Source organism: Nannobrachium achirus (assembly GCF_963921795.1).
Source record: "Nannobrachium achirus genome assembly, chromosome: 9".
Classification (NCBI taxonomy): domain Eukaryota; kingdom Metazoa; phylum Chordata; class Actinopteri; order Myctophiformes; family Myctophidae; genus Nannobrachium; species Nannobrachium achirus.
Window position 1 is genome coordinate 25478824 of NC_137818.1, and position 19533 is coordinate 25498356.

The 19533-nt window shown below is 42.1% G+C and overlaps 1 protein-coding gene across 7 annotated transcripts in view; it reads right to left on the reverse strand.

Moving 5' to 3' along the window:
* Window positions 1-2160: 2160 nt before the first annotated feature.
* ubr4 (ubiquitin protein ligase E3 component n-recognin 4) overlaps window positions 2161-19533 on the reverse strand; it is a gene marked incomplete at its 5' end in the record, with an annotated part of 66377 nt that continues 49004 nt past the window's right edge. For all 7 annotated transcript variants that reach the window (XM_080733032.1, XM_080733030.1, XM_080733031.1 and 4 more), the window contains 35 exons: window positions 2161-3932; window positions 5065-5227; window positions 5573-5663; window positions 5978-6202; window positions 6547-6741; window positions 6896-7021; window positions 7301-7443; window positions 8270-8383; window positions 8630-8848; window positions 9017-9116; window positions 9234-9407; window positions 9564-9754; window positions 10037-10153; window positions 10458-10565; window positions 11046-11173; window positions 11787-11874; window positions 12105-12185; window positions 12326-12523; window positions 13369-13490; window positions 13858-14031; window positions 14334-14415; window positions 14596-14737; window positions 14938-15047; window positions 15164-15321; window positions 15445-15574; window positions 15692-15819; window positions 15965-16049; window positions 16182-16272; window positions 16530-16879; window positions 16971-17099; window positions 17660-17785; window positions 18137-18275; window positions 18506-18745; window positions 18943-19136; window positions 19430-19517. In XM_080733032.1, the coding sequence (XP_080589158.1) occupies window positions 3868-3932; window positions 5065-5227; window positions 5573-5663; window positions 5978-6202; window positions 6547-6741; window positions 6896-7021; window positions 7301-7443; window positions 8270-8383; window positions 8630-8848; window positions 9017-9116; window positions 9234-9407; window positions 9564-9754; window positions 10037-10153; window positions 10458-10565; window positions 11046-11173; window positions 11787-11874; window positions 12105-12185; window positions 12326-12523; window positions 13369-13490; window positions 13858-14031; window positions 14334-14415; window positions 14596-14737; window positions 14938-15047; window positions 15164-15321; window positions 15445-15574; window positions 15692-15819; window positions 15965-16049; window positions 16182-16272; window positions 16530-16879; window positions 16971-17099; window positions 17660-17785; window positions 18137-18275; window positions 18506-18745; window positions 18943-19136; window positions 19430-19517 (5014 nt within the window). In that variant the 3' untranslated portion in view covers window positions 2161-3867. The remainder of the gene's footprint in view (window positions 3933-5064; window positions 5228-5572; window positions 5664-5977; window positions 6203-6546; window positions 6742-6895; window positions 7022-7300; window positions 7444-8269; window positions 8384-8629; window positions 8849-9016; window positions 9117-9233; window positions 9408-9563; window positions 9755-10036; window positions 10154-10457; window positions 10566-11045; window positions 11174-11786; window positions 11875-12104; window positions 12186-12325; window positions 12524-13368; window positions 13491-13857; window positions 14032-14333; window positions 14416-14595; window positions 14738-14937; window positions 15048-15163; window positions 15322-15444; window positions 15575-15691; window positions 15820-15964; window positions 16050-16181; window positions 16273-16529; window positions 16880-16970; window positions 17100-17659; window positions 17786-18136; window positions 18276-18505; window positions 18746-18942; window positions 19137-19429; window positions 19518-19533) is intronic.

Here is a 19533-nt window from a genome sequence, read left to right on the forward strand (position 1 = left end):
CACTATAGACCACAAGGGCACTTGTATACACGCATTATACAGTATATCTAAGCATGCGCAAAACTAGCCCCATATAGAACCTCACCCGTCGCTGCGTCCTGTTGTGCTCCGAGATGAGGTCCTAGAAAGTTGGCCACCGGAATCTTGCGACAGCCTCCACATCACAGTTGGAAAACACACAAAACGAAATTTTGTCCAAAAAGTAACGGCAGTTCCGAGCTCCCAGACTGTAAAAACCTAACCTCGGTGCATAAAACTTGAACCGCGGCATGAAACAACCCCTTAAAATCGCTAGTTTTGTCAGCCGGTAATGTTTACAAGCCTGGAAGTTGCAGCCGGAATGGTAGCATTAGCGGCCCCTCTGGTCGAATGTCTGTTCGAATGCAGCGACGGTTGGGGCTACGTTCGACCAGAGGGGCCGCTAATGCTACCATTCCGGCTGCAACTTCCAGGCTTGTAAACATTACCGGCTGACAAAACTAGCGATTTTAAGGGGTTGTTTCATGCCGCGGTTCAAGTTTTATGCACCGAGGTTAAGTTTTTACAGTCTGTGAGCTCGGAACTGCCGTTACTTTTTGGACAAAATTTCGTTTTGTGTGTTTTCCAACTGTGATGTGGAGGCTGTCGCAAGATTCCGGTGGCCACCTTTCTAGGACCTCATCTCGGAGCACAACAGGACGCAGCGACGGGTGAGGTTCTATATGGGGCTAGCGCAAAACCTAATAATTTTGCTTTCTAAAGTAAACACTGGGAGGAGGAGGGCGAAGGGTTGTATTGTGGAGATGCTCACACGTTCTCTTTGGCTGACAGGCTTTGCCATGTTTGGAAATTAGCATTAGGGACGCAACTGGCAAAGGATCCACTTGGGGGCAAGCTGGTGATGCGTCACAGTCCCACGGCGAAAAAGAAAAAAGGACCACAAAATACTTATAATACTAATTATTACCCCGATTACCCCTCTGGAATTCGTTAGAATGGAATGCATGTACATATAAGAATGTTGTCTTTCTGGTAGGATAGAAAACCAGCACTTGCCTACCATCTAGGAGTAGCCACCAATCCTGATGCACATGCAGGAGATTCTGAAACAGCAGCTGATTTACTATCCTTATACTTGCATTCACCTGTCAACATAAGCAAGGTGATAACAGTTTAAAAAGATCCCTTCTTTTTTTGTTGCATGCATCAAATTTAGATTTTTTAGCAGGGGATACCATTGCATGATGAAGAAGAACAATAATAATAGGTTTTAGGTTATTAATATGACAGATTGACTTGGTGAATGAATACAATTAACTTCATGGTAGGATGAAAAACCAGCATTGTCAAATATCCCCAAGGAACAGACTAGGTGACACTAGGCCAGTCAATCTAAGCTAAAAAAGGGCCTGACCCAAAAGAAATTGCAATAGTAATGGTTCAAGGTTTTTTATGATCCTTAGGGTCATCCAAATAACATATTAAAAGTTGTGAATTACCGTATATATTTAGTGGATCAAGGTGAATTCAGGGGGTTCAAGTTTGGGTCCATTCACTTACTATACAGGAAAAAAGACCTCCAAAATGTTTTCTTTAAGTAGCATGTGAGGGGTCTAACTAGGGGTTTGTGATGATTCTGAATCCATTGCAACCATTTGTTTTGCACGAAAAACATTCCTCTGGCTAAAAACGGACACCAAAAACTATGGTTTAGTGATGAGTCATCACTTTTCTGGGGTCAGCTCCGTTTTGTGGTGTCCGTTTTTAACCCAACAAATGTTTTTTGTGCAAAACAAATGCGTGCAATGGATTCAGAATCATCACAAACCCCTAGTTAGACCCCTCACATTCTACCTAAAGTAGATTTTTTGGGGGGGTCTTTTTTCCTGTATAGTAAATGAATGGACCCAAACTTGAACCCCCTGAATTCACCTTGATCCACTAAATATATAATTCACAACTTTTAATGTTATTTGGATGACCCTAAGGATCATAAAAAACCTTGAACCATTACTATTGCAATTTATTTTGGGTCAAACCTTAGATTGACTAGCCTACACCTGCTTTAAACCATTACTGAATAATAAAAGACTGAACAGATTAACTAACCCTGCATCACATTTGGAATTATTACATCTTTATTAATCATAGGCTACTCCAAAAAGCAGACATTCAGCAACAGTTGAACATTGTAGCAGCGGGAATAGGCGAATTAACAATAAATTGGGTAAACTCCACACCATGCATTCATTAAAAGAGTTGATTTTAAATCGCCAAGGATAAAACTTGACGGCACCTTGCTTACCAGAAAACTGTTCTGGGGGGTTAAGGGCAGATTGTTGTGAGTGTGATTGATTCGCATGGGCAAAACATAATAAATAATAATAGAGAGAGAGAAGAGAAAGTCTGGATATGCCAGTGGATTGTTGGGAAGCAGCCACAAATAATAATGAAATGCATGTCAAACTCAATGTATTTGTAAAGAAAATAGATGTGTTCGAGCGGTATGATGCAGGTCCATTTATTATTAATTTAGACAAGTCTGATATTTCTTTGCAACAGACGGAATCATTCACAAAGTCCAAAATGTCATTTTGTCACCAAGGGATGTCTTGGCCAAAAAACAAAAAGCAAAAAAGAGGGGGAGAAAAACAGGAGGAAAAAAAGAACCCTTCTCGTTTAACCACCGTTTGCTTCTGTAACTGATAAAAGAAACCTGACGCATGCACGCTAAATCAAAACGCACTTTTCTTCTTCTCTGCCCAGCACTCAAATTCCAGTTAGAACCTACATGAAGACCAAACAGCTAAAGCCCAGGAAAACATGATAGGTTGGCTTCACAACCCATGTGTGAAATCTTTTGCCATTAAAAAAAGAAAACTGACTGAAAAACAAAAACCTTGAACCACCAACAAAAAGGTAAGATAAAAACAAATGCCACTCTTAATATGTGGTGGGTCAAATCCCCAAACCTTTTCTTTTCCTATAACCTTAAGATTACATCCCCTAACACAGGGGGAGTTAAAGCAAAAAACCCAGCCTGAAGTAGAACTCACGTGTATCCTCGAATTTTAACCTTGGTAACTCTTTGAATAACAGATGTGTTTGACAGTTAAATTATTAGAGACATGAGACATTATGATCATCAAGGCGGGTGTCATCAAAAGACTAACACTTTGAGTTACTTTGCAGGAAACAATTTGGACAAATCTTCTTTCTTTTTTTACTCACAGAAATATTTAAGTTTTTTTTACCTCCAAATAAATGACATGGCATTGCTGCGGCTGACAAAAAAAAATCCAATAAATGTGTCCTTGATTGCCAGTAATTGTATCCTGGGCACTGTCACTTCCACTCCCTGTTCAATCTCAGTATTCCATGTGCTTCTTGATGACATAATCAGAAAGGGTCTTGAATGAAAAACATCATACACCGTCTCACTTCTATGTGTTGCCTGGCTCGAGGAGAAGTGTCCTTGATCAGAGGAATACAACGCATGAATCCTGCTAAAGTTAGTTTCCCCCCCCCTCATTTGTATTTTTAACCAGCATTCTTTATTGTGTTAAATGTTACAGACGTTGCCATTAAGTGGCTGTATTTTCTCAGACTACACATAGACTTGTTGCTTTTAAGTTAATTTGAAAATGTCATACTGTGGGGGTAAACGAAGTGAGAAGGAAGAATGGCGTGTATACTGACTTGCATGAGTTTGTGTGTGTGTGTGTGTGTGTGTGTGTGCACGCACACTGCATGTACTGTGTGTACATATGGGTAAAAATAGTGAGAACCAGGGGGAGAGGGGTTTCAGGTGGGAGGTGTCCCAGCGGCTATTTGTAGGGTTGATGTGAGAGTGGGCGGGGCTTGTGAATTAGTGGGTGGGGCTTCCCATCAGGGCACAGAGTTCAACAAATCCTGCAGGAAGATGTCAGGGTCTGGGATTTCAGAGAGAAGACCTGCAGAAAAAGAAATGAAGCATAGCGTTAGTTTATGCAGGACACAAGAGTCTCGCCCGCCTCAGCTGTAAGTCAGCTCCTTTTCCTATTCCTCATTCACAGATCTGCTGATCATTACGTCACACTGCCATTATCCAATCAGAGCTCTCCCTCAGTAGGGAGGCTCCTTTAAATACGGCTTGCATCCACTATAGTTCTGCTTGTCTTTGATCTGAAGCCTATTGGATCCGCTGCTGCTTAGCTGCCTACTCCACCCCAGCCTCCACCTTTTTCTCAGAGTGTGGCATAGGCTCAAATACTTCTAATTTTATGTCTGATGATTCAAGCTAGTATGTCAATGTTACTACTATTGTATCCCTATGGAGGGTTTTGCTTACAAAATTCAAAAAGGGTTCAGAAAATCTCAGAACGAGCTGCCTTTTAAGCCCAAGTTTAACTGTATTCCATTTGTTGCAATAAATGTTTAAATCTTAACCTGACTTTCGCCAGATAGTTGCAGCAGTGCGTAACGCTCTGCCTTACATCTGGGCTCTCTCGGGCACACTCGATGTAAGGGGCGGGCCATTTTTTGAATTTCTGTAGCTGGTGATTGGATGTGGCCGTTTCTATCACAGTCTGGGAGTGCCAACTCCAACCACTCATATTGGCCTGTCTGCATGATGTTGCACCCAGAATCCGCCTCCTGGGTTTCCACGTGGTCTGCAATCAGACTCTATTGGCTCAGAGCCGCTCAGAGCCCGCCCATAGCTGCCGCTGATTGGTCCGGCCCGGGACTTTACGAGTGTTATCAACGCTGGCCGAGCAAGCCCAGATGGTAAAGCAGAGCGTTATATACGCAATGCTGCCACCATCTGGCGAAAGTCAGGTTAGTTAAATCTACTTTGACGTGAGTGTTCCTGGCTAAACAGTGTTTGTTATTCTACCATTACCTGCTTCTGTATGCTTTGTTAAATGTTCATACTATCAACTAATGATTCTCAAACTTTTTCATTCCAAAGATCCCCAGATTGATATGCATTAGACTAGAAATCCCCATTTGTTGGTTAAAAAAACAACTTCTGTAAAATCCTTGGTTTATTGAACTCTGAGAGTGTAAAAATGGGTATGCATGTGTGCAAGTGTGAACACACACCTACAACATCCAGGTATTCTGAGAAGGATTCAGCAGGCATTAGTTCATCCTGGAAAGCTCTCAGCACTCGTTCAGAGGCCTCGTAGATGGGCATGTCGTTATGACGCACATACTCAGCCAGCGAGAAGGACCAGCCCCCCTCTGTGTTGCTGGTGGGTACTTTCTGCAAGCAAACAACAGGACCACATAATGAAGTTAGCTTTAAAGTCTAGCGTAGATAGATATCTCAAATATCAGATGATTATGGAGGTGTTACTGTATGTACTGAAATTGTCTACAGCACACTATTTTAACTATACTATACAAGTTATATGCCAAATAATCTATACAACAGTACTTATATTTGGACATTCCTATTGCCTGCATTTGAGTGAGGTTAAATGTAGAACATAGGCTCAAAATACATGTAAATAAGACACATTGTACACATCATACTGTGCATCAATACCAATAGCATAATTCAATGCAAATATCAATTTACAGAGAGCTCTGAAACCGTGAAACCTACCCTGAACATGTCATAGACAAGATCCACCAGGCCCCAAAACAGAAGAGGCGAGCGATAAACGGCATACTCCTTTGGTGATTTATCTGTGAGTCTGATTAAGGCGCAAAGGGTGAAGCAGGGTTAGAAGCATACCACAAATAAACTGCAGAAAGTCAAAGAAAAAAAACATTCAATTCTTCCTTTTAAGGTGGCATTAACCATTCTTTTCCTACCTGATAGTAAACATTTCTTTATAATTTCATTACTCTATGTGAACAGTATGATAATCTAAACACATTCTAAATTAGTCAATGTTAACGTAGCACTGAAAAAAGTTAATTTACAAATAAATAAACTAAGTACTTAATTACAAGAGAAAGTGACCAAGAGAGAGAAATGCACTGAAAGACAACAGATGTGGCTTACTTGTTAGTGCAGACTGCTGAGACCTTGCGGGTGTGTGCGGTGACCAGGAGCCTTCTCAGGAAGTACATGCGTGTGCTCCTCCAGCGTTCAGGGGGCAGAATGTGCATGGCCAAGGTGGTGAAGTAGTGTGGCCCATCCACCTCGTACGAGTTCTCCACCCACTTTTCACACGGCTGCTCCTGGAAACTTTGTAAGTTCTTCTCCTCCCGAGACGTGGCCCTCGTACTGCAGTGGGGAGGCGTGGGTAAAAATGGATTGAAGTAGAGCATTCAGAAAATAAAGTGAGACAAATGAACAAACTATTGTAAATGTTCTTCACAATGTATCTGAACATAAGACATCTTGAAACTGCTTATTAAGTTAACCTAGCAATCAAAAACATCATAATTATTCATTTTATAATATTGAGCAAAACACACTTTAATTAAAAATTTCTACATGATACATCACTTAAGTACTTAGTTAACCGCCAGCAGTTAAAAACAAAGGAGGGGAAAAAGGGCTCAAGTGCTTAAAATATATTGTATTAATGACTTGACTCCTAGTACTGTAAACCATCTGGTACATACGTGTTGAGGACATAGAGCACAGTGTGGATGATGTATGGGATGAGGTGGATGTTGCTTTCTCTCCCTCCTCCACCTGTGTCAACGCTGAACGACTGCTCAGTGGCAAAGCGGAGGAACAATAGCTTCGTGTCGTGGATGTTGAGCTGGTACGTAGGCTCACGCTGGCCTGTGCACTCCTGTAGATATGTGTTGTGCCTACAAAGTGAAGAGGGAAGAGCAGTTGTTGGGTTTAAATTAATCTCAGCAACAAATACACAACTATGGATGAAAGTACCCAGCAACATTCTGTGTTAATTCTTCCATTTGTAACTAGAGAGTGTACACACACATGTGGTGGGGGTTAGTTTACCTTGCTAAGCAGGTGGCAAAGGCCGATTCTGGAACATGCGGCCCCCACACAGGGAGCAGCCCATTGCACTTGGTGTTGGCGTTCTGGAGAGCAGCGCTCTCCCACTCCTCTCGTCCACGAGCCAGCCTGGCAGAGAGAGAATAGGAGGAAAGAGTGTCAAGTACAACAGATCAATGGTTCAGGAAATGCATGTTTTTGAGATACCGGTAAGTGCACAAACATAAATATAGGTTATACAAATCATAGATATACACTCAGCATGCAATTAGAGAGTAAGCTTAGGCAGGACATGTGATTGTCTGATCCAATGAAAAGTGAGCTTGTGGTACATGATCTCATATTTGCATGTTTAGGTTAACGTGTGACAGAGTGCATCTACTGCATTGCATGTGTCCGTCACCATACCTGACAGCTGCCAGATGGCAGTCATAGTGGACTATGTTAAAGTGCGAGACGGTGCTGTAGCCCTGCTGCTTGCGAGGCTTGTTTTCGAAGTCCTCCAAGGCCACACGCTTGGTGAAGGTGTATATGCCTAGGACTTTAGATGGCTGGAACAAGACAGAAACACACAGAACAGCATAGAGTAAAGGCAGTAGTATACACAAAATAGAAATGTTGTGGCAAAAAAAGATATTGAATTTGTTATTATCAGATATTGAGAGCTTTTAACAGAAACATCCACGGAATTGGCACAATGGAAGACAGTCACGCAAATATTTGTTTTAATAATGCTTTATGCTTTCGTGAATGCAACCCGCACTGTTCAATGTCGGTGGAGACGGGCAGACTATAAACGGAACATGATAAGCTTCATTAATAAATAAATGAACTTGATTAAACAGTAAGAATGAGATGTTTCTCCACCGGTCTCCTCTGTGTCGTCACCTCAGCTCGACCAATCGAGAGCAGCAACGCTGCTGGCCCCGCCCATGGGTTCCCAGAACTCAAGTTTAGTACTAGCTCAACAGCAGGACCGAAAAAACCTCATCTGAAACCAACCTCATCTGAAACCAGGCCGTGCGCAAAGGAAACAAAACCAGAACAAAAAGGTTAATGTTCTGGTAAGTTCTTGTTCCACCTCGTAGTGGAAAGGGGGCTTACGTGTAATTGTGGGTGTATGTGGTTAATGTTATTAGTGGGTTGAATTGTTTGTGTTTTCATAATAGGCAGCAGCATGAGCTCTACGGTTTGAGAATTTGTTTTCCAAAATGTTATCTGCAATAACCTATTCTCCGTTCATGTGATACTTGACCATAACATCAATAAGTAAACAAAGTTTCAAAAGTAATATATCTCTTGACCCAGTATACAATGCATGCCGTAATCATACTACTTGTAATCCATTACAGGCCTGTCCTGGTTGTGTTTGTGTACCTGGAACTTGTAACCCTCTCTGCAGATACAGCAGGTCAGGCCTGGCTCCTCTATCAACTCCTCCATCTGTTTCAGCAATGAGGTCTTGGTCACCACCTGACCCTTCTCATTGGTCTGAAACATAAGCAGACACACAGGGCTTCTTAGAAGACACAAACATGACAGTAGGAAAATAACAGGTATAGCTGTGGTTGAGAGACAAAGGCATTAAAGAAAGACAATTTTAAACATATGAGAGGATAGGAGGAGAAGAGAGGATAGAAGAGGATAAAAGGAGAGAATATGAGAGTATAGGTAAAGAATGAAGAGGACAGGGCTGCAACTACCAATTATTTTCTTAGCTATTATTCCTTCTAGTACCGTCATTCCCAGGGTGCCCAGGGCTTTCTGTCTCATGGCCATGGCCATGCGTTTCTTCTCAGACCTGGTCTCCCTGCGGGCCGCGTCTATCTTCAGGTTGACCTCGGCATGCTCCCTCAGCGCCTCCAGCAGGTTCTCTGCCAGCGTACCGATGCCCTCGTCACTGGATACCTGCTCCAGCTTGTGTAGGTTGGGGATCGAATCTGTACCTATCAGCGCCTGGATGGGTGAGACGAGGAGGGGACATTCAGACAGGTTTGAATATGTTTTCTTTGAACTAGTGTTAGTGTCCATGAATATATATTATAATACAGCTCACCCAATCATTTCTAAAGATTGTTTAAGTTTGATTTTCTGCACTAAAGCGCTGAGTATGATGATTATTACCTGTGTGGGGGGGTGTTGGGTGGCCAGTCCACGGAGCAGTCTGAGAATGAAGGGTAACGCAGGTCGAGACAGGAACTTTTTCCAGACATCTGCATCCAGGCTGAAGTAGAAACAAAGTCAGTAAATTAAGAGGTACAGTACTTTCATGCATGCCGATCTTTGTGTATGGTATAGTGAATAAGTATGATGATTATGAAAAAGCAATAGAAAATCCTACTTTTTGGCATTGGGGATATGTTTCTTCATGTAATCCAGCGCACTCTGTGTGATCGCCTTCTGGAGAATGAGGTCTTTGAGCTGATGGCCATTGCTGTTGTTTTTGATTCCAGCAGCAATCTTACAGAAGCAATCTAGAAAGACCTTGTCGTCTGCACTGTGCTCCTCGTCGTACCTTGGACACAAACAGAGGTTAGGGTTTAGTTCAATCACAAGAAGTAATGCAAATGCAGTTTTTTTTCCCCCCAGCATAGTTTTCAAATCCTTATATTTTCCAGATTTGTGTAGGAACTCGTTATTCTGGAGGTGGAATTAAATTGAAAATGCCTACTTGTCAAAGCTGCAGCAGGGCTTGAAACGTTCCACCAGGATGCGCATCTTCTCCAGTTCACCAAACGACAGGTAGGGGATGATGCGCAGGAGGCCCTGCAGGACACTGGGGTTGGAGCGGACGAAGGGGGTGTTGATCTGGTCCAACAGCATCACCAGCTGGTCTTGGTCTCCCGTCAGCAGCAGGTTACCCTGGAAAAATCAAACGGTTCACTTCAAAATCTAAATCTATGAGCACAACTAAGGTGAAAAACTTGATGGAACAAATGCAAATAAATGCTGTCATAAAACAATGTTTATAAAGAAAGAAAGAATAAACATACATAGTACACACATTAAACTTGAATAGTGGGGGTGTGTAAATGTTTTACACAAACTTATTTTATTTTGTTCATTGACAGCATGTCTCACTTCTTTCAACCAATGGCACCACTACAAACAATTTTATAGTAAATCTGACTTTAGAGGGGTCACCTTGTCCTCTGAAATCTCTGCGTTGGCTTCGTCTAGGATGATCTCCATGATGCTCAGGACCTGCTCAGCTATGGAGGCTCCACCACTGTCCTTACTCTCCTGCTCAGCCACCAAAGCCTGAAGAAGGAAGACATTTGTGTTAACATTCTTGGTTCAATTCTGGCTGAAGATCTTCACTTAAAGTTTATACAATCTCTACTGCCCTGTGTAAATAAAGTTATACTAATCCAAAAATAAATAAATAAATAAACGAAATCTGATCTTTTGGATAACCAATAGAGGAATTTGTCTTGAAAAAAAAAAAGAAAAGAAAGAAAAACCTAGATTACAGACTGACACCTGAATCCATTGCACATTATAAGTGTAGAAGTGAGGAACATAAAATAATGTGTTAACCGGTGTTGAGTAACTAACTACTGACCAGGTTGAGAGTTCCCAGCATGACGTTGAGAGTGTTCATCTCCGGTTTTACCAGCTGCTGCCTGTTCACTTTCACCTTAACACAGTAGCTGAAAAGCTTCAGCAAAACCTAGGGAGTCAGACACATTCACATATTAACCAGTAGATCGTTTTTCTTTTCTTCATGTATGCCTTGTATTTGCATTTTTGTGTGTGAACTTCCAGTGTCAAGGACTGATTTGGCATTCTATACTTAAATGCATTCTGCCTCATGAACCTAATAATCAACACATTGATGAGTAGTAACTGAGAAAGGTCTTTAACAATTTATACCCCAACTTATTTCCCAGCCTTTTCTCATCTCACAAGGAGAAAAGCCTGGTAAAGAACGATGGGGCGGGACTTCCGTTGTATGTACCATGACCAATCACAACAGTTTTCATGCCCTGGGAATATAAAGAGAACTACACAGCATCAACAGACCTTCCTTGCGCAGTACTTCCTGTACGTCTGCATAGACACTTTCAGTAGCCATATCTTTTGCAGAATGTTTGCCCCAGAATAGGAACGCTAGGGTTCAAGTGGAGAATGAGGATGGATGAGGCCTTACAGTAAGCAGATGTCTTCCTTGTTTGAAGTCTTTGATTCCAGACAGCCGGTTGAGCATACACTCCAGTCCTCCACACTGGGCCATCACTCCTGCCATCTTGTACACCTCCTCGTCATCCTCCTCTTCATCTGGAGAGAGGTGAGGTGACAATCTATTTAATACCTTAATCCTTCAAATTCCGATGTACCATTTCAACTCTTCAGTATTTACTGCTCTTTTCCTGAAAATGTCCTGCAAATGTATTTTCTTTCCCACCGCCGACCGGTTTCTTTCCGTTTTGCTTTTCTAATTTGTATGGAGAACAGAGCTTATTTTTGCAGAAACTAGCAAAAATAGCTGATCTACAATAAAAAAAATCTGCAAATCCCCTGAAAATCTACTGTCTTGCCAATGGCAGGACGTGCGAAGTTTTGAAATGGCACATCTTTATTTTATTTTGTTTCTTTAGTCGGTTCCTTATAAGGGTCAAGGTACACCTTAATAAATATTATGTTGGACAAGTGTAGTCAATACAGTGTATATTACAAAAATAGCATCATTTCAAAGTATATATCCACACAAACGGCATCAGTGAAACATTTATTTTTGCAGCAAACACAAATTTGAAATAAAAGCTAATGTGCAAACTAAACTGACTGAATGACACTCAGCTTCTTTTTTTATAGTGTATCCATGGCATTGGACAATCTACAACTGCATTTTGTTTGTGCAATCGTGTATTCTACTTTGATAATGTCTCACCTGTGGTAGAGTCCAGTGACTCTATGAATTCCTCTGTGGCGTCTCCCAACAGGCCCCTCATACGGTAAATGATTCTCATGGGCTCACCCTGGGAAAAGACAGGTCCCACAAGGTGTAGACATTTTTAAAATGGCTGATACACTTTCATTCATTTCATGGAACAGTATTGGAAATTAAGTCAAGTCTCACTGGTAATATAAGTGCTTACACCTTATATTTGTATGTTATATTGTACTTGCGATACTTTATATACAGGACCAATATCCAATTTTAAGTTTAACTTGGCCATAAAAGTACCCCTTTTGTTCCAACTCTCACCTCATTTGTGGGGCACCAGACCTTCTTGTACACCTCAACCACAGACAGATCCAAACTGATGATCTTGTTGTTGACCAGAAGCTGAGGAAGAAAAGAACAGTGCATACAATTACATATTCCTATGTTTGTGCGCGGACCTTAGATGCAAATAGAAGTAGATTTATACATGACAAAAGTCTCCAAGAAAGACATTTAATATAATGTTATGCAATTATTTTTACCTCCATGCCACTGTCATCCTCCAGCAGCGCCACCAGGTCACAGTCCTGGCAGATCTTGTTCTTGATGTCCCTCATCAGGGGGCCGATGCCAGGCTCGTTGCTGCTGTAGGGGTTCCCTGGCATGCGGCCCTGCAGGAAGTCCTCCTGCTGGGGGTCTTTCTCCAGAGTCACAAAGAACTCTGTCACCTCGTTCTCCTCCTAGACACACAGACAACAGGGCCAGTTCAGACATTAGCTACATTAACCCATTTAGGCCTAGAATTATTGAATGCTTTAACCAGTGAAAAATAGCAGATATACAAGCTCACAGCGCGGCACCGAGTGCCGCACTGCGAGCTTGTAGATCTGCTATTTTTGAAAAAAGTTGTGAAAATGTGTGCAAATCTTTGAATATATGTATTTTCAAAGTGAACGTTTGTAACTCAAATTTTGCTTCTGGGGGTGGTCCCTGGAACTAGATATTTTGAGATGGGGGTCCGTGGCCAAATACATATCATTTTGGGGGTCCTTCACATGAAAAGGTTTGAGAACCACTGACATGGTAGTCTCTCAAGAACAGACTAACTGAGCTCCAGTTAAGTGAAAATTACCTTTTCTTTGACGATGGCTAGCCAGATTGCGGACATAGAAACATAGGTTTTTCAAAAAACCTTAGAAGGATTCAAAAGACACTTATAGAATCGGGTCAAAATTCTAATTTTCACGATTTTTCAAAAATAGCAGATCTACAAGCTCACAGCGCGGCACTCGGTGCCGCGCTGTGAGCTTGTATATCTGCTGTTTTTCAATAGTTAAAGCAGTCAATAATCCTAGGCCTAAATGGGTTAAATCATGTTCGCAATAATCATTTTCAGAAACATTGTGACTCCGATTATTCTTCATTTTAAATGTTAATTATCATTGCCACTTGCACAACCATGTTAGACCTTGGCATGAACAAATTAACGTTCCACAAATGGGGCTCTGAATGATTTAAGAACCTAATTTTACAGGACATTAAGGAACAATTACATTTTGGAAAATGATAAAGGAAGGCCACTCACCGGATAGATGATACTGCATAGTCTTTCAAAGATGAAGACAGGTGTCCTGTAGTCATCCAGGCTGTAACGCTTGGCAGTCTCTATGCACACCGCCATGAAGGCTTTGGTTTCAGACTCCGTTCCTATAAAATAGCACAGATGAGATTTAATTTACAATACTGATTATAAAATAGGACAATAAAAGATGAGGAGAATAACAATAAACAATTTTATAACAATAAAAGCCAATTCTCCTACTAGTACCAGAATCTTTCTTAACCACTTAAGCCTTATATACTGTACGTTGCATTGCGAAGCATTGTGAGATTATAGATATGATTTTTGAAACGTAAAATATTTTACTGTAAATAAAATAATTATGTTTTGACTAAAATGACATGCCCAAAATAGGGACGCCAGGGTTAATGTGAAAACTGCACTTTTTGTAACTTATCAATACAAAAACATAATTAACAATACATGTACAGTATCATGCATGTGCCTACAGACCTGTCGTCATGTCCTCCAGCATCTCCAGCAACATATCCTGGGTCTCATCAATGAGTTTTGTGCGCTGAACCACCAGCTTCCTCAGGCACAGGTAGCCGTTCAGCACCGTGCCCACCAACCTGCTCTTAAAGTGCCGTTTGATGGACTCCACCTCCACAAAGGATGACAGTAATCCTGCAGGGCCCAAAGAAAAATATATCATCTCGATGTTGTAAAGCAGGAATTCACTCCTCAAAGCTTTTTTTAATTAAACAAGCAGTAAGCATGCTAACAGTTCAAATAAACAACTTCTGAGTTTATCACCTGTCTAGAAATGTTCTGTTGGCACATCCCTGAGTAGTATACCGTTCAGTGTCCAGCAGAATTTCTGGGATAGTTTTTATTTTCAAATCTAGTTGCCTTTTGAGTGTTCACCGTTACAATACAACATGGAATAGCAAAATCGACACAGAAATGTATTGTTAATGGATACATACCAGTCAAACTCTTGAGTGCATAACCTTGCTGCAAGTCTGTGCTAAGCGTAGCCTCTTCCAGAGCCAACAGATTGGCTATTTCCTAAGTAGAGAGAAATGAAATGTTCAACTTAAGTCTGGGAATCACATAGCACTGTGACAGCAATGATTTTAAGACAAATACAAAACACCAATTTTGTTTAATTTCAACATAGAAAGGCATAAATGAAATAACTCTAGAAGTGGTTGTAGTTTAATAATCAATTAACAAACAGATAATTACCTTGGTGATCAGGTTACCGATGTAGGGCAGGACTCCACGAGCTGCTAGGTACACCTTCCAGTGAGCTGGTTTGATCAGTTTCTGGTACAGACCCAGGTATTCCACCGCACACTCCCCCGCAACGCTCAACTCATCCAGGTAACTGACCCACCCCACAAACAGAAAGCATTATTAAATAAAATCTACTAATTATAGGAATACATAGCCTTATTTCTCCACTAAAAAAGTCTCTGTATGCGATTCCATGCGTTCTGTTCCACGTTTACTTCCAATAACAGCATAGGTCTATCTGTGACGCAGCATTACATGGCATTTATGTACTGGGCAGTCTTCCCCTCATACCTGGTGAGCAGGTCGAGGACCTGTTGTTTGCGGCTGGGAATTGTAGTCAGGGCCTCCACGATGGTGCAAGCTGCCTGTCTGGCTGCCTGAGTGGCAGGAGTGAAGAGAACCTGGGATGTGGGGGAATACAACTTTAGTCGACCAAACTCCTCTGGAAATCATGCACAGTAATGATCACTGTTCTAGAATGAATGTTACTTGAACGCAATGTAAACTAAAACCTTACCTGTCGCAGCCAGTTGTTATGGCTTAGCTTGAGCAGCCGAGGGAAAAGTCCCTCCGTCCTGGCTCTCATGAACTGCTTCCACTTCCACACGTACTTCTCAAGCAGGTACTGTCTCCGCAGCTCAACCTTGCTCTGAGGCTTTGACACCGTCTCCTGGCCTGTTAGTAATTTAGCATTAGCCTTTTTGAGGTACACTGTAAACATGTCAAGGGTACACTAAAACCTTTGGTGTACATTATAAATACTTTTGCAAAGCAACTTTTCCCATAAGGTTAACTTACATCTTGCGGGGAGAGACTTTTTCCAGGCCTCATAAGATGCTTTGGGGTCCTTCTTGAGCCAGAGTTGGGCCTGGGCATGGATTTCATTGCTGTAGGGCCGGACTGTAGTAAGGGACTCAACAGCAGCATCCTTTAGGGAAAGATAAAACATCATTGGGTGAGTAAGCATGAGAGGAAACACGATTCCAATGAATCATAAGACAGACACACAAAATCCTAAATCAAATCAATAAAATTACACTTTTACCTTGTTCTTTTTGCTGGTGGGAGCAGGAGGTTTGATCAGCTTCTGTAGGATCCTCAGGCACATTAGAGTGATGTTCTCCACTACAACAGGAGTCTTTATGTTCACCGACATGAGGAACAGACTTAGTGCTAGAAGAGACAACCACAGAATGCTTTCAAAAGCAAGTCTCACAAGCGGTCAAGCGTTAAAATAACATTCAGAATAGTAAAAAGGCTACAAGAAACATTATGGCAAAATATGGTAGTAATAATAGATTATGGATAAGTGGCTCACCACAACGCAGCCTCAACTCCCAGCATCCTCCCTCTTTGGAAATGGAGTCTGTAAGCAACAACATCTCATACTGCAAATTGCTGACCTGATTGGATAAAAGACAAACACACACAGACAATTCAGTTAGGCAATACTTAGTTATGAAAATTTCATCAAAGTACTGTAGTATGTGATTTATTTTTGTCACTTGTTATGTTTTCAATTAGGGAGGACGTACCAGGTCAGGATTGGCCCAGTGACCTTTGAGGGCAGCCGAAACCTTGGCGATGATGAGGTCATTCATCTGCTGAGTGGCCTCCGGGTGATCTCTGAAGAGGGAACAGAGAGGGAAACAAGACTTAGCCATTATTTAATCACTATATGCCATGGCCTATGGGTGTTTTTGGCATGACATGAAGGGGGTTGGCTTAAACACCTCAAAGATAAGCACAACCTAGTCTTAATAGGAAGCAAACCTCCTGCCCTGGTAGTGCTTTCGTTATGCTCTTTTCATTGATGAGTACAGACAGTGAGGTAAATCAATGGCTTGGTACGTGGAGAAAAAGAGCCTGCGAGTGTAGTGTACCTGGTTAGGAGGCAGACCAGCTGACGCACCTCCTCCCTCATGGCAGCCGTGCCTCGCCGTAGGTTATACTCAAACAGCTCTCTGATGAGCCCCTGCAGGACCAGGATCTGCCGCAGGGCAGGGTTGGTAGCCAGGGCACGGAGCAGGGTGATGCAGTGGCCAGTGACGGCCGAGGCACAACCGTAGCACTTATTGGAAGAGGTGTGGCCACAGCCCAGCACGGAAAGGGCACGGTACTGGCTGGCTGTGATGGTGGGCTGGCTGCTGCTGCTGCTGCGTGAAGACCTGGTGGCGGCTTCTCTCTGCTGGAGGTCGTATTCCAGGAGCTCCTTGCGGGACGCCAACACTTTCTGCAGACAGGAAAAGACAAGTTGAATGGATTTGATGGTAGGTAAACGATACCATAACGCACATAATCTACGAATTCCTTTTCCCACTAACCTGTATGATCTTGGAGAGCTCATCAAACGAGGTCTTGCAGTCTCCACTGTATTCCTGAGCCAGCTGCTGGATGTACCTGTTGACGTTGGCAGAGGACGTGCCAAGCCCTGCCCCCTGACCAGAGTCCTCCTGAAAGAATACGTAAATAGAGGATGTGATGAGAAACTGTTGAAATAGGGTAAGTTAATCTCCTTTTTGGTGTGTGATTACTTTACAGGAAAAACATTTTAAAATGGAAAAGATTGCCTCAACGCAAGGCCTGAGCATAGCCATATATTGTGACGGGCAACCACAATATCTTATACTCAGAATCTGCATTGTGTTGTCTTTGCGTTTCTTATTTCCACGGCAGGCCAATAGTACAATTGCATCCAAACTTGGCAAACATATAAGTCACAATTCACAGGCTAGCTTTCATGTGTCATGCTTTTTTTTTAAGGAGGGAATTTTAAACTTGAGGATGATTCTAAATCCGTTTTCTAAAAATGTATGTTGCTATATAATATATAGTTCAAATGTAAAATGACAAATGCTTTGTAGGAAGTGGCCAAAAACCTGATGGGTGCTTTTTATTTAAACAGAACCACAGAGTGATTTGTAAACGTTTTGTTTGTTTCATAGGTAATCAGGTTCATGCGTGGGTTCCTTATGCAATCAGGTTCATGTATGCGTCAGTTTGAGTGACTGACCTGTGGTTTCTCTGGCGCTGCCTCGTTAACTTTGGACAGGAGGCTCTCCAGCTGTGGCCGGTGGCCCATGAGCTGGTGGTATACCCGGTCAGCTTTGTCCAAAAGAGTGTTGATATTGGTCACCGCCTGCACAAACACACAGCAAATAAAAGATGTGCATGAAAGTAGTGGTCAAATATAGATTCAATTCATGGCTTTACTGAGCTAAAAGGAGATCATAATGTGTTATATTTGAGCATGAAACAATAACCCTTCAATATTTCTACTTCAATCTTATTTCTCCCACTTCTTTCCTCGAAAATGTCTTTATTATTTTGTAATAACCAATTACTTTAACACGGCACTTCTTACTACTGTGTTGAACCTGGACAGTGTCATGAGCAGTGTCTAGGATATAAACTTGAAGTTGATGTACATTTATTAGTCCCCCCCTTCGTCTCAACTGCACTGTCGTCTTCTATTAGGTTAAGTGCTTACCTTTTTCCTGTCCTCCTCGTTCTCGATGGGATCCACAGCACAGCACGGTCTAGCATACAGCATGAAATCGAAACGGGCGTATTTGCAGAAACCACAGGCATTGCAGAGGAAGGGGTCCTTCTCATCATAATTGATGGACCTAAGAGAGTAGACAGCCAATGAGCACAAGATTTATATACAATTACAATGTGCAACAGTTAATCAAACAAATTAAAATAATCCATAGTTGCAGCCCTGTCACTTAGAAATATTATCTTTCTGGTTAGGCGGCTAGACCAGAACATGACATTCTATACATTTTCAAGAGCTGCAAACTCCCCATTTTAGTTTCCCGTTTTATTTTCAAGATTCTTCCATATCTTTCCTGACCTGCACTTGTGGCACTGGTAGACGTTCTCGCCACAGTTCCCACACACCCCTGGGTTGGCGGGCACTGAGGCACTGCAGCGTGGGCACTGGAGTGTCTCGGTGGAGGCCTGGTAGTTTTCATAAAAATCTGAGAACTCGATCATCAGGTTGGACGCGACAATGGGCAGGGGGAGGTCAATCTTCACCTCCGTTTGTCCTGGGGTCAGCTGGACCTTCTTAGCCTTGTGCCAGCGTGCAGGCCTGGGTTTTCACACAGAACATGGCTTTAGTTTTATAATATTCAATCAACATAATGATACAGATCATTACAGAGAGAAATTTACACAAGTGGTTATTCATCTTGTTTTATCCATTAATCAACACTTGGTTTCTTTGTTTTTGCTGTTTGAAATACAAAGACATGCCCACGGGGAGGTTCGAAATGACATGAAACGTACTTGTTCTTCAGCTCCACAATAGCCTGTACTGTCCTGTTGTTGTAGTACAGGTTGATGGTGCGGACCATTTTGGTGCGTTTCAGGTCACCGATTTTCACTGTGACCTTGCTGATGGTGTGGCTGCCGATGAGTTTGACCACCTGCTGAGTGGTGGTGTAGCGCGTGTCCACTTTGATCGATGACAGTTTGATGTTCTGAGAATAGAAGGAGTAACAACACTTTAGTTTGAATTTCCTTCTCAATAAACCAACCCACCTGAAGTTAGGGCTGTCACAATTATTACATAATCGTGGACGTTACTGTATGTTCCCTAAATCTAAACCCATGGCAATTCAGAGGCTATCCTGACTGCTATCCTGATTGGATTGGAGACTTAGGTTTGACTTCTCTAGAAGTGGTGTTATAGAGTACGGTAGAGAATCTTAAAGTGTGAATGCATTATCTTTGGAAATGAGAGTTGTTATTGTTATTGGTGAAAGTCACATACCGAGAAGGGAACTTCAGGGTTGTTGCACACCAAGCAGGGGTCACTCTCCAGGAAAAAGCCATCAAACTCCACCAAACCTGACAAAGTGCTGCGACAGAAATACA